This window comes from Mya arenaria, chromosome 13 (genome assembly GCF_026914265.1).
Source record: "Mya arenaria isolate MELC-2E11 chromosome 13, ASM2691426v1".
Taxonomy (NCBI): domain Eukaryota; kingdom Metazoa; phylum Mollusca; class Bivalvia; order Myida; family Myidae; genus Mya; species Mya arenaria.
In genome coordinates, this window is record NC_069134.1 from 37,661,975 (window position 1) to 37,678,061 (window position 16,087).

The 16,087-nt window shown below is 33.0% G+C and overlaps 1 protein-coding gene across 3 annotated transcripts in view; it reads left to right on the forward strand.

Moving 5' to 3' along the window:
• LOC128214777 (uncharacterized) overlaps window positions 1-16,087 on the forward strand; it is a 53,920-nt gene that overhangs the window by 32,034 nt on the left and 5,799 nt on the right. The window contains exons 1-4 of one of the 3 annotated variants that reach the window (XM_052921416.1): window positions 3,157-3,185; window positions 13,315-13,431; window positions 13,645-13,754; window positions 14,905-15,054. In XM_052921416.1, coding sequence (XP_052777376.1) covers window positions 13,352-13,431; window positions 13,645-13,754; window positions 14,905-15,054 — 340 coding nt within the window. In that variant the 5' untranslated portion in view covers window positions 3,157-3,185; window positions 13,315-13,351. Of the gene's footprint in view, window positions 1-3,156; window positions 3,186-13,134; window positions 13,194-13,314; window positions 13,432-13,644; window positions 13,755-14,904; window positions 15,055-16,087 lie in introns of those variants that run through there. The other 2 variants (XM_052921417.1, XM_052921415.1) reach the window with 2 other exon arrangements.

Consider the following 16,087-nt stretch of genomic DNA (forward strand, 5'->3'; position numbering starts at 1 on the left):
CTGACATGGTATACCGTCCATATACATCCAAGATTGTTTTCGATTTTGCACATGACCTCCTTAGACCAACAATCAATCAACCAGTGGATATGATTTGGTTCTAATTGAAAGTCGGTTTAGATTTACCATTACAGTATAATTCTTTCTGTAACTCAGGATGAAGGAAGATTATCGTCACACATTACACTTATTTCAATCCGCAAAATGTTTCTCTTTAAGGTTCTAAAATAGCATGATGGTTATCGACCAGAGAATCAGGGAGGCCAGTAAAAGGCTGTCTTTGACCGTGACCTCGTTAGCCACACCATCCATCACTTTTTCCTTCTTGTTTTCTAAACTCCGCGATCGATGCGTGAAAACGGTCCTAATTAAGTCCTAGTTTACCTAACAAATGATGGATTTTAGGCTCTACCCGCCTATATTACTTTAATGCGAATTATTCAACTGGAGAATGGTTAATTTATTTGGAAATATAGGTCAGATATGGACATTTAACAAAATGCATTTAATTACAATAAAGTTGTCTTTAACATGAGATCAAATAAAAACAAAACAAAAAACAGCTAAGCTACTAATATTACGGAGTGTACCAGCACCCTTGTTCGATCGAAATGCATCTGTGTTTTAATAGTTAAGGGTTTACATTCATGCCCCCGTAAGTGGGATCGCCAGAAGGATTCTTATTTAATCATCTATAGAACCTTTGGCGGAATATATTGCCAAATTTCCCTTAAGTTGTAAACTGTTTTTGTTAAGCGGATTTCTTAGCGTTTCACGTATGCATACTGGTAGAATGTAGACCATCGCATTACCTTTGCAAAACTAAACGATTATTAAGAAAGCCGGGCAGTGCCTGGATTGAGCAGAATTAGTGTCGAATTAATGGTCTTGTAATTCAAACATAAACACGTTAAATATTACTTAGTTTATAATAAAATAATCCAACGTGTATTATATAAGTTATTCATTGCGTAAACCGTGTGTAGTGTGTCACGAAAATGATATTAATTCAAGGTATGCAAGATTCAACTTAAGTTTATCTTAAGGTCATACATCATTGACTTCATTCAATCTGTTGGTCGGTTATTAATAAAACGTAACCCGATTAGCTACATATTTCTTAGATCCAATGAAGACCAATATTGAATACCAGCCCAGAATATTACGGATATTTGAGTACCATTTTATTCAACAGAAATACCAGTTGCTCAATACAAATAAGTCCCTTGATACACTGTGAACATTTGAGAGAGAACATTGCATATTAGGCTTTTGGCAAATATAGATTTTTAAACATTAGTAACAATATCAAATAATTACAGATGTACCAAGTTAAAACCTCTTTTCAAAGGTATCACGACATGTCTGCATTGGGGAAAAAAGACAAAATAACGCATGTCACTTTCAATATCCAAGTTCCACGTATGAGATGTGTACTCACGAATAGAAAACCCCCATATATTTTGTCCCTCGTTTTTAAAGATAAATCATTTTGAGTGCAGCCCAGGGCTGGTATTCTATATTGGTCTTAATTGGATCTAAGAACGATGTAGTCGGATTACGTGTTATTCATACCTGACAAAGTGACTGAAGTAAATGATATATAGCCATAAGGTTGACATAAGTTGATTACTGAATACCACCCCAGAGACCACTTGTCCATATCATGTTCATGATCAGCAAATATCACTTTCAAAAGTTTAAACTGCTGTAATAATTTTCATGCATTGGCATTACTCATTACGGCAACCAGATGCGTTTAACTTAATAAGTATGCATAATGTCGAATAAAGTATGAAACATAAAAGTGTAATTGAAACGTGAATTCTTTAAATAATTCATGATGACAATCAGAAAACTTTTCTGTATTTTGTTGCTCAATTGTAGAAAATCATCGAATTCCCATATTTCTGTCCTCTTTAGAAGGTTTTGTTTTCATTATTTTTAAGTGATAGTCGTATCTAAAATCTATACATACGTATGTATCACAAACTTAAATTTTGAGTGATAAGCCATTAACTATTTACTAAATAATACATTTATGGATACTATTAATTACTTACAACAACATTGTAACCGTGTATTTAAAAGCTGTAAACGCACAAATATAAAAATGACTGGTGGGTCCTTAAAGATTTACAGCGATCAATTGTCGTCTCATAAGGTAGAAATACCGTGTTTTCTGCACCTTTCTTTCTAATTAAACACGGTATCCTCCATAAACATATTGTTTTCGATATGTATTCATCCTATTCAGTAAATTAAATCAATTGTATTAATTGTGGTACATCTTATTTGGGAGTTAGAGTGCATCATTTGAATGTACTGGGGTGCTTTGCTGTGTTTAGCACATCATAGAATGCTTTTGGGCAACGTATAGGCCAAATAATAGGAACGATAAGAATAACATAATTTTATATACTGCAATTTAATGATAAAACAGACCAAAACAGTGATCAACCAGAAAATCATATACTCTTGTTGCCGAAAATTGTACAAAAAGACAATAAATAAATAAATAAATAAATACAAACATTTAATCTTTTTTTTTTAATAAATCGAAATTACAAGCAAAAAATACAAAACAAAATAATATATATATATCTATTAGTTAATTATATGTAAAAATGCGTGTCTCATTTATTTGTGAATTTGACCAAAATATATAATAGACTGAACATGGTAACATTCCATATATAAAGATACAACTGTTTTCAAGTGCTTTAGTAAGAAGATTGATAACAAAGAACTACCATAGAAATAATATGACTTTAGTCTTACTGAAAAAATTGACTTGTTCTCAACCTGAAAAATACTGACACAACCCTATCCAATTAAAACAAAATGTTTTTAAGATAAACGATAGACAAATAATGTTTTAACAATAAAACTAAAGTGCCACTCTTATTAAAATTATATTATTTATTTCAAACTAAACTAGGTATCCTTCATAAGAACAATTGTTTTCGACATGTATTCATCCTTTTTTGGATTATCAAAACGATATTCTTAAATGTGGTCAATCTTATATGAGAGTAAGAGTGCATCTTTAAGTTCGCATTCATATTTATCAATAAATCGAATCGTTTAAATGAGCAAACTAGTCAAACTTGCACAACATAAATATCTTTTTTTTTAATTTTCACAGATACGACCCTTTAGACTGATTAAAGCACAGACGATTAGTAAGTAAAACTGGCTTTTATCTATTGACACAATTTTATCATAAAATGAAAACTGGATGTGTTATTCTTATCTTCGAGATCAGAAAAAAAGAATGTCAATCAAATACGTTTTCGTTCATTGTTCATCAGGGATTACTTTCTCGGACGTCGGTGAATGACTGTCTGAAACACGCAATACATATACGGCTCAAAGGCAGGACTTCCAATATCCCACTCAACGGAATGTCCTAGTATAGTGAATACTGTATCAATGAATATCTCTTTAATACATGTTCTTTTCTTTTAATTATATGCCATTAAGAGGTATTTACTGGTATAATATACATACACATGTTTAACAAACATAAATGTTGAGTGATAAAACATTCATTACTTACTAAAATGCATTTATGGAAAATATTAATTACTGATGACAAGATTGTAACCGTGTATTTAATAGTTGAAAACGCATCAAATATTAAATGACTGGTGGGTCCTTAAAAAATTTCAGTGGTCAACTTTCGTTTAATAAGGTAGAAATACCATGTTTTCTGCACCTTTCTTTCAAATTAAACACGGTATCCTTCATAAGAACCATTGTTTTCGATATTTAGTCATCCTTTCCGGTAAATTTAGATAATTTTATTAATTGTGGCACATCTTAGTTGGGAGTAAATGTGCATGATCTTTAAGTTAATGTACCATGCCAGAACCAGGAGGAAGTGTCTGGAACCAAACGTTGAGAGGTCCCCTATGTATTCTAAATTTGTGAGAGAAAACGAATTCGCATTAAACAACATTAGTTATATCACCGAAAGCAATAAATGGTCTGGAGTGTGTGGTTTCTTGATCGCGGTGAATTGACAGTTACAGCACGCGTATAACATCCATCATTTTCGAGCTTTCATTACAAATATGTATAAAACTGACTGGGTTTAATACGTGCAACCGTTTAAAGCTGCTCTCGCACAGATGGACTATATCGAGAACTTTCTTTTGTCAGCCATTTGTTTGCGTAAATGTCTAAGACTCGGTGATATAAGACTGCTGACAAAGGATGAGATTGCAGTTTTTCATTTTTTCGTTCGAAAATTGACATTTTATGCCAAAAAACTCATATATTTAGCCACAAAACTTCAATTTTCCAGACCTGGCCTGACTCCAAATGCTGCGTAAGCCAGGTTTCAGAACATTGCTTTAAAATAGTGAATCCCTAATTTTACTGATCAACGCAAGACTATTAGCCCAGTCAGCATAATAGTTTTCGGACATTTATGAAGTATAAGTATGTTGACATATTCTGACTTAAAAATGATTTTGTTTGTATTTTGCGATATGTTCGAAATAACGTGCGCTTAGTTTTGATTGAATATTACAAATGTCTTACTATGGCCATTCATCATTAATGTTTGAAATGGTGTCATGTTTTTGTGTATCAAGGTTGCGTATGCGTACGGACATCCTTAAGGTCTCAAAATAAAAGCTTTGTCAATTCACGTCAAGATAGATTAAAGTAAAACTTATTAGATTCCTTTTTAAAATACCATCATATCTTTTTGATTTTATTTCATTTGAGGTCATAATCCTATAATATTATCAATAAATTGTTTTCGTTGCAATGAGCATTTGAAGTCAGAGCCTCATATCTAATCAGCAGTTTTGATGAACAAAGCTGACAGTCCCATTCGACAGCTGCTGAATACAAATAAGCCTCCACACTAATCATGGAAACGAATTAGAACTTTAGGACATTCAAAGCCATAACAACATTAATCTCAATACTCTGTGGACATTAGGTTAGACCGTTGCAAATTAGATAATACTAATTTTATTATGACATAGCCTGTACAGCGGATCAGCTTGCCAGAGATACAAAGCAATGCGCCATGCCATCATTACTTAATGTTAACAAGTTATACTCAACGTGAACTTAAAGACTATGCAAATTATTATAAGCATAAAATCATAGTTTAAACTTGGAAACAAAATTTCATCATGAAAACAGTTCCTTTCGAAGGGCAACAAACGCTGTAATTGCGTATGTCAAAAAGTTATTAAGGTAGCAAAACAGGCTGACACGCAGATACGTTCTCGTTTATTATCCCAGCAGGAGTTGCTTTCGTATATTCTATTAACATGAATGATGAATAACGAATTACTATTTGCTGCTTGGAGTATGCACTTGAACTATCACACAAAGCACTAATACGTATTGCATTTTGCAGGCAAATTCTTTATCAGAATTATTATATTCATGAGATAAAGCGATGTAATATACAGCAAAAGCCCAGAAGACATATGCAAAACAAAAAGAAAACCCTGTTAGAGGCACAATGTTAAAGCTGCACTCTCACAGATTCACCGTTTTTCCAACTTTTTTTATTTTTTTTGTCACGGAATTAGCAGATTTTTGCGTAAATATCTGCAAACCAGTGATGAAAGACTGTTGACAAAAGATCAGGTCGCTGATTTTCATATTTCCATTCCAAATTTAATGTTTTATGGCTTAAACCGTTACTAACGATTTTAGAAACATGCATAAAACATCCATTTTGGAGAGGACATATGAAAATCTGCGATCTGATCTTTTGTCATTAGTCTTTTATTACTGATATACAGATATTTGCGCAAAAATCTGCTAATTTTGAAATAATTTTGACATGAAAATGCCATGACACAGAGTCATGCTGAAGAGTAAACTTATTTTAAACGCCAACAATGGATAAAGAGGTATATCCACATATAATGCCCCAATATGATAAAAGAGATAGATCCACACATTATGCCCCCATATGATAATGAGATATGTCCACACATTACCCTCCAACAAGATAAGGAGATGGATTCACACATAATGCCCCAATTGTATAAAGAGATATGTCCACACATTACACCCCAATATGATAAAGAAGTATATCCACTCATTACACCCTAATATGGTAAAGAGATTTATCCACCAATTACGTCCCAATTCGATGAAGAGGTTAATCCACACATTATGCCCCAAATACGATAGAGGCATGTCCATACACTACGCCACAATATGATAAAAAGTATAGCCAAAGTTTACGCTCCAATATAACAAAGAAGTATATCCACACATTACACCCAAATACGATAAAGAGATATATCAACACATAGCTAGTATTTTATTTTCATTGTGATACAATATTATTTTTTATAATAACTTTAAAAGGGTGGCTTTTTCATTCCAGTTTCAAACTAATTTTACTGTTCTAAATTCTTGTTAATAAAGACAATGATGATCAAACTTATTAAATTAAATTTGCAATTTCTCTTAAGATCATCAACTATCTACATTATTTGAATCTTTAACTTCTGCTGAAAATAACGAACGCCTTTTAAATATATAAATGGTAAGTAAACTAGAAATCAGATTTTTGAAATTGCTGTCTAAACAAATTGATTTCGGACTAGCAATGTAAATTTATTCTTTACGGAACTAGATCATTTTGATCATACACACCAAACATAGTCAAAATCGTGAGCTAAGTTTTTCCCCCATTTATTTATAGTAGGCGGATATTGCATGTTTTGACTAAATACGCATATTACAAAATTATTGAAAAATAAGTCTTATAAGAAAGAGTATTCAGTCATATTTATTATAAATATTTTTTGTCTGAGAATGTAAATGAACACAAGCAAGAACCTGACAAAAATGTCTAGAATCAGTCGTGTATAGGTCCCTGGCGTACTCTTACTGTGAATAGATACAATTTTACATTAGACGGCATTAGTTCTATCACCTAAGCATTGGAATTGGATACCTAGATACAGGCTTTTGGTTGACAAGGATTGCCAAGGCGAACGTTAAACATCCAACACATCAGAGTTTCAAGATTCAGATTTAAATATATTGAATTTTGGCAAGCGCTAAGATGAGCCATTCGAATGATATTCAAAGGTTGATCGATATGAATTGATTGCACGTGTATTGTGCCTAGTTCCAATAACCTTTCGGAAAAAGTTATTCTCAATCAGGAAGCTACTAGCATCCGGTAATATCATGCAGCGCTTTCAAGAGTTTCACTGGTGAAATGACATTTATTGTAATTGTGGCTATAAACGCGACACAGCCGGTCTCGGAATAAATGAAAAACATTATTTTACATCGAAATGATATTCGAGTTTGAGCATGAATAAATACAAATGAAAATTGATTATTAAAGACCAACACTTAAAATTGAAACGTGACAACAGATTTTACTCATTAGACACAGGCAAAGCATACAATGTAATGTCTGTCAGTTTTGCAGCCAATTTCCTTTAGACTATTGTATGAACATTGTTTCGCAATGAAGTTGGCCAAGATCGGTTTACGGAATATCAAGGATGAAATAATATTTAGACCTGACTGTTAACAGCCCCGAAGACTAATAAGTAATACTGGCTTTTATCTATTTTCACAATTCTTTCATAAAATGAAAACAGGATGTGTTATTCCTATCTTCGAGATCAGAGAACTAGCTTGTCAATCAAACACGTTCTCAGTTATTGTTTATCATCGATTTCTTACGTCGTTGATATTGTATACATGTCCTGTACGCGCTGACGTTTGATTTGAAATACAGGACGGGCTAAAATTTCACAACAGTGAACAATGCACAGTGTGAAACTATGTTCATATTTCGTAATGTTTTATGACTTAATAAAGCTTTAAGAAAAATGAAAAAAACAAACACAATATCATTTTTTCAACATAAATATGATAACCAGCGATCTTACTTTTTTCAGTAGTCTAATATTACTGGTTCCCTTGCCTTTTCACAGACAAAATAATGTCAAAACGTACAATCTGTTAAAGTGCAGCTTTAAGTTTATGTACCATGCCAGAACCAGAAGACATTAAAGCAGACGTTGAGAGGTCCCCTGCGTATTCTAAATTTGTGAGAGAAAACGATTTCGCATTAAACAACATTAGTTATATCACCTAAAGCAATGCATGGTCTGGAGTGTGTTGCAGCTTGTTCGCACAGTTAACAGGGGGTTAAAGCAAACGTATAACATCCAAATCATTTTCGAGCTTTCATTCTAAATATGTAACAAAAACTGACTGGGTAAAATATGTGCAACCGTTTAAAGCTCTATCAGGAACCGACTGCAGTTTTTCATATTTACGTTCGAAAAACGACGTTTTATGCCGAAAAACATCTTCTTTCTTAAAACGTTAGTAACGCGTTTTGCCTCAATTTTCAAACGTTGATATTAAAAACTGTGATCTGATCTTTTGTCACTAGTCTTAAATCAATGGTTTTCAGATATTTTATCAAATATTGGTTCATTCCAAGACAAAAAAAAGTTGTCAAACGGTAAGCTGTGAGAGTGAAGCTTGAAAGGATCCAAATATCATTCGAAGTTAATCGATATGTATCGACTTCATGTGTTACTATTCCCAGCGTTAAATATGAAAGATTGTTACAATCAGGAATAATAAATTTCAGAAGTTTCAGGCATAGCTTGAAGAGTTTTTCAAATGCAATGGCTTTGTACTTCGTGAATGACAAAGGCAAAATGAATGAAAATCAAAGGACTGAGAGTCCTAACGTCGCGCAAAGTATTTAGAAAGGAACAGGGGAAAATACAAATGGAAGAGTTTTGATGATTTGTGATGATGATCTTGTGATATAGAAGAACATGTCATCGAAACGAACCAGAAAATGTAGTGCTATATGAGGTGTTGTTGGTGAAACTCTCCACGGCCTTCTTATTGTGTATTTATATAGAATACTTGACCCGTTATCTGAGAGCATAACATCAGAAGGGCAATATATAAGGGTCATGCTGCCTGTAAAATATATCTGCTACTTTTGTTAATGCACGTTTTAAAACTTATGGTGTAGCTTCCAGTCACAGCCACTTTCTTTCCAAAAATCGAAAAAATAAGAATGTCAGACATATAAATTGTTCTCATGTAAAATGTAAGGAAGTCGGTGCCCTTATAAATAGATAAATCGACATGCGCCAATTGCTTGTCCAACAATAAAGCTGAATATTGTCATCCAGGGGACATGTACCCGACCCCATGTAGAAATAGGTCACATCTCACACCAGTTTAGCGAAACTTTGCCTATGAAACGTGTTGAAAAGGTGAAATATGAAAGTATATTTAAGAAACAATTCGCTGGTAACATAAACCGCCCTTAATGCGCTTTGGTTTCATTTTGAAGTATTAATACTGATATGTAGTTTTGCTTCTGAAACAAAATTTAAGGTATAACCTGCTGTTTGACCCATTAGGGTTGTACAGCCGGTTATCCTCTAGAAAATCAGAACGGCAAGTCTAAGTCTTGTCCTAACTGTAACCTTGTTGGCTTAAGTAAACCATCGTCAGCAAAGTACATGAAGACATAAAACATTAAAACATTATTGTTTTAATGACTCTGGAAGAGCAAGCATGATGATTATCGACAAGACAATCACGGAGGTCAGTCAATGGCCAAAATCTTGACCGTTACCGCGTTATACCAACCATCATTCGTCAATGCTTGTAACTCTAATTGATGGATACAAACGGTCTTAGTAAATAAATTACTGTTTTTACTTAACAACACATGACTATGCATATTGGTGTTTGGACATTAAGGAAGTTAAAGTATGCTGACACATTTTGAGGTAAAAATGTTTTTGTTTGTATTTTGCATTATGTACGAAATAATTTCATTACGTGCAGTTAATATTGGTGGAATATGACAAATGTCTTTAAATGGTCATTCATCATTTATGCTTGAAACGGTGTATGCTATTTGTGTTTCACGAGCACAGACCGAGCCAAATTTACACATGCGTACGGACTTCCACGAGATTTCACAAACATCAGCTAATCAATTCACGTCAAGATAAATTAAAGTCAAACTTCCTGGATTCCTTTTAAACATACCATCATATCTTTTTAGATTTTATTTGAAATCATGATATTATATTATTTTTCAATAAATTGTTTTCATTGCAACGATCATTCGAAGTCAGAGCCTCCTATCTAATCAAAGTTTTGCCGATCGGAGCTGACAGTCCCATTCGACAGCTGCTGAATACAAATAAGCCTCCACACTAATCATGTAAACGAATTAGAACTTTAGGACATTCAAAGCCATAATTACATTAATCTCAATACTCTGTGGACATTGGATTAGAACGTTGCAAATAAGATAATATTAATTTTATTGAGACAGCGGATCTCTTTGCCAGAGATACAAAGCAAAATAAAACAAAACGCTATGTTTAAAAACTTGATAGACAATCCACAAAGTTATAAAACTATGATTCGTCATGACCATGACAAACGTCCGCACTAGCAATATATACTATATTATCGCAGTATGCTATCAAAATTTCAAAGGTTTGATTAAACATGAACTTAAAGACTATGCAAATTATTATAAAATTATTATTGATATGTGTGTACATAAGTTCTGACTTACACTATCATGGCAAATACAAGTATCTAAATGCATAATCGAAATATGAATTACTCATAATGAAAAACTATAACTAAACTGCATTTTGGCGATCAAATGTAGATAGCTAAAGCACTATCAATCAGCCTAGCAATCAATATTTATTTGTTTGGACAATCTTAGTAGTCAAGCAATGAACGAATACTCAGTTTAGAGGGACAAGGTTCAGGCCTAATAGACACTAACCAGAGACACGGAACGTTACAAAACAACAAATAAAGACAACTGACAATTTACATAATCATTTTTTTTTAAATGAAAACTGGTTAAAATTGAGTAATTTCTAATAACTATTGGGAATCTGAAAAAATACGCGTGACAAGCAGATACGTTCTCCTTTATAATCCAAACAGGGATTGCTTTCTAGAACATTGATTGATATCGTCTAGAAACATGAAATAAATTAGAATTAGGTGCTACGTGTATGGACTTGAAATATCACACATAACACTAATACGTAGAATACTCTTCGCTTGAGATTTCTTCATTAGAATTATTCCATTAATGGGCAGATACAAATGCATTTAAATATTTAATTAATACATGTTGCATTCATATTTACATCCAAAAATATTATTAGAAGCTAGTACCTTAATAGTAAGTCTAATGTATTTAAGCACTAAATATGGAGTACTAATTGAAATAATCTAATGAACATATACAAAAAAAACGATAGATTTACTTTATTTTACATAGAATTAATACCACATGGTTCTTAAATATTTTATTGTCGGAAGCACTTTTCTTGACCCCGGCTCCTCTTTTCGCTCGATGCTGTTATGAGGTAACACTACATCAGAACATATTACAAAACATAACAATATATATCTCATTAATCAAATGTTTTTGTCCTCCGCTGCAGTGTCCACAAGTGAATCTCTTATTTTCTTGTCAGAATCAGATCAATGCATGACAACCATCATAAAACCATTTGTACCTTTTTATAGACAGACACTATAACATGCAAAACGACTGTAAATCATCAGCATCATCAGTCGACACGGAGACGGAAAACAGTAATGACACTATATTGCCTTCCATGGTTACATGATGTAGCCTTTGGTTGTCAAAGCAAATGCTATTTGAAGAAAGGGTAAATAATTAACGTGTCTATATGAAAAGTATATCATCATAATATTGCCGTGGCATATAGACAAAACCTATTATTAAACGCCCCACTATGACAAAGAAGTATATTCACGCATTATGTCCCAATAAGATAAAGATGTATATCCACATGATAAAGAAGTTGTTTTTTTTCCACACATTATGCCAGAATGTGATTAAGAGGTAAATCTTCACATTGCTTGATTTTTTTTCATTGTGATACACTATTGTTGTTTGAATTTTGAAAAAGGTCGCCTTTTCACTCCGTTTTAAAACTAATTTTACTCTTCTAAATTCTCATAAATAAAGCCAACGATGATTAAAATTACTTAATTAAATTTGCAATTTCTCTGAAATTCTTCAGCTTAATTTGAATCTTTAACCTCTGCTAAAAGTAACGAGCATCAATTAAATATTTAAATAGTTAGTAAACTATAAGTCGGCTTCCTGACAATGCTGTTTTTAAAATCGAATCGACTTTGGACTAGCAATGTCAATTTATTCTTAACGGATCCTGATCATACACACCAGATATTGTCAAATTCGTAAGCTTATTGTTGTTTTTTTCGTTTTATTTATAGTAAACCGATATTGTATGGTGTTAACTTAATACACATATTACAAAATTATTATGAATTTTGATGAGAAAGGGTGTCCAGCCATATGTACTATTACTATTTTTGTCTGAGAATGTTAATAAACACATGCAAGAACCTGGCGATAGTGTCTAGAACCAGTCGTTTATAAGTCTCTTGCGTGTTCTTACTGTGAATAAATACAATTTTTCATTAGACGGCATTAGTTCTATCACCTAGGGAATTGAGTTATATGCCTAGTTACATGCTTTTGGATAAGAAAGACTGTTAAGGCAAGCATTAAACGTCCATCTCATCACAGTTTCATAATTCAGTATTATATTTATAGAATCGAATACGTTACATCCGTGCAAACGCTAAGGTGATCCTTATAAATGATATTCAAAGGTTGGTCGATATTGATTGATAGCACGTGTTTTGTGCCTAGATCCAATAACCTTTCGGAAAAAGTTATTCACCATCCGGAAGCTACTAGCATCCGGTGGTGTCATGCAGCGCTTTCAAGAGTTTCACTGGTGTACTGACATTTATTCTATGGCTGTATCCCGGACACAGCATGTCTCGGAATAAATGAAAGCCATAATGTACCAACGAAACATACGAAATGAGATTCAATTATTTTGATCATGAATAAATACTATTATGATGAAAATTGATTAAAGACAAACATTTAGAATTGAATCGTGCTTTTATTCATGAGACAGAAGCATGCCATACAATGGAATGTTTGTCAGTTGTGCATCCAAGTACGTTTTCTTAAACATTTGTATGGACATTGTTACTCATTGAAGTTGGTCAAGATCTGTTCTCGGAATATCTAGGATCAAATAATATTTACACGAAATTAAGTAATCGGTTGATTGTTATCATTACTGTCCCAACATTTGATAGCGTCTATTACTATTATTATTATTATTATTATTATTATTATTATTATTATTATTATTATTATTATTATTATTATTTCAGTCCCTTGCAATGTGAAGGCTACACCCTATAATCAACCATGGGGGACCGTTTCTTCCTGGTAGTAGCGGTGTCCACATTTGCCCTGGGCGTTACCTTGTTTCTGGTTTCCATATCAAGGTATTTAAAATGTTACAGTATACTTTGTCAAAATCGACCTAGTATGTAATTTGTCAATTCTTATTAAAATATTACAGCGAACTATCAGGATCTCCTGTTGAATTTCCTATTATCTTTCATAAGAATGATTAAACTCAAGTTATTCAAGCTGATACATTATAAAGTTTCTTAAAATGTCTCCAACTGAACTCACATCCTAACATTTCTTTTCAGTACATCTTGGCAGGGTCTTGAAGATGCCGTGTCCATCTCTTTGTGGAAAGTCTGTTTCCAGATGCATATTGCAAAGACGTGGGCATGCAATTCTTGGCATGAAATACCAGGTAATTACAACTTAGGGTTTGATTTTCATGTTGAAGTATTACACATATAAGATTTGAACACAGTAGCAACGGTCTTCGCTGGTAATGTATGTATTGCACAGACAACTCAACATGTTGTTTATGGCCAATACTCAATATCGTTGAACATCTTTTATTATAATTGCTCTACTTTACATGCTTTTATTTACAGTCTGTACATTAATGTACGACTTTTATATTAGCCTATAGGGTTTTGCGTATTATCATTTCCTGAGGCATATAGTGTTCAGCGCCAAGCATAACTGATATATTGATGCTATTTAAAATGCTGTCTTCTATTTGCTTTCAATCCAATTTCTCCTTAGTTGTATCGTGCGCATCGCCAAACATAACTGATATATGATCAATTTTCATAAATGTGAATGTGAAGTATTTAAAAATCCTATACGCCGTTTTCTTGTTCAGTTGATTGTGCGATCAGCCCATCTGTATAATTTGATGTCGGATAAATTATCATATGCCATCTTCTATTTAAAGCTGCACTCTCACAGATATACCATTTTTACAACTTTTTTTTGTCTTGGTAAGAGCATTTGTTTGCGTAAATATCTGCAACCCAATGATTTAAGATTGCTGACAACAAATCAGATCGTAGATTTTCATAATTCCGTTCGAAAATTAATATTTAAGAAAAATGCATAAATCATCATTTTTTAACTAAATATAAAAATCTGCGATTTTTTTTTCAGCAGTCTTATATAACTTGTTTCCGTGGATTGTCGCAGAAATTGGCTCATTCCAAGACAAAAAAAGTTGTCAAAACGTTCAATCTGTGGGAGTGCAGCTTTAAGCTTTTGTACAGACATTGGAGGTGATTTATATGTTTACTCAGAATGATGACAGATGAATGATAGAAGCTCACCTTTTTCTCTCTCAGACTATTTTTTTGCCCTCCAAAGTGTCCTGTACCATTTTTTTTAATCTCTTTTATATAATGTAAAGCGCCATATACAACTGATGCATGATAATAACTTTGATTTTATTTCAGACAATGAACAGACCTTCCAAGTGTCGTGTAGCATCTTCATTTCCGCTTTGTCATTTGCAGCGCCAAATATAACTGATGTATGATAAATCATGATAAATCCTCATATGTTGTGGTATATTGCAGACTTTGTGCGGTCCTCCCAAGTGTTTTGTATTATCTGTCTTCTCTGCTACATCGTGTGCAGTGTCATCTTGATCGCAGCCTTTGTCCTTCGCTGTCTTCATCGCTCACGGGTCGCTCTGATAATTCTCTCTCTGCTCACGTTTACATCTGGTGCGTATTTTCAACAATGCAATTTTAATAACGCAGACATGAAAACTGCTTCCAAAATAAATACAAGTATAGCAATGGTATATGAGATGTAGAGCAACTCTCTAGAAAACTCTAATTGGAGATAAGTTCTGTCACTGGCAAACTTTCCGTCAAGAAAAAGCGCTTCCACAATTTCGACAAGACAACGATAGTTTTGTTCGTTTTTATTCTGATCAAAATTTAACATTAACTGAACAGATGATGTTTCAGTATCAAACTGTTCCAACACAAAATAGCTCTCGTTTGTGTATATATAATGTAGGTCAAGACTCCAAAAGGAGTGGGTCCATTTTGTATTTTTGCATGTTACAAAAAGCCTTTTTAAAAACTGTATAAGTGTCCAAGCTAATGTTTAAAATACATTAATGATACAGCAATATGAAACGATGACGTGGATTGTACTGTGTTTTCCCTTTCAAACGTCTAAATATCGCAATGGAAACCACAGACCCAACAGAAACTTAACGAGAAACACACAACTTCATTATACAAAAAAATACAAACAATATAGGTATGCTTTAACAATAACTGTTAAGGTAACCGCCTTAGAAGGGTCCACGAAACAATGCTCACTTGTGGTTTAAACTAGTATATGCCTGAAATCGTGAAAGGAAAAAGGAACGGTTGACGGTTCCCCTTATCCCCTGTGCTGAAATTAAAACCTTATACTTTGAATTTTGTTAGAATCCATTGTTTCATGTCATTAAACTTTCCAAAAGCGAATGGTTAATTCTATCACCGTGCAGATCTTTATATGCCAGACAGTCGTAATACATTTTTTCTCGAAGAATTTTAAGGCATTTTCAGTGAAATGTAAAATTAAGTTTCCAGTTTAAAGATTTGTTGATTTAATAAGATTGGCAAAAAACGTTTATATTTGGGAATGAAATTCTTGTTATACGTGAGCTTAATATTATATTTTCTGTAATTCCAAGAAACAACAACATCAAAACATAGCATAGAAATGCAACAATTATTTTTTGCAAAACAGAAG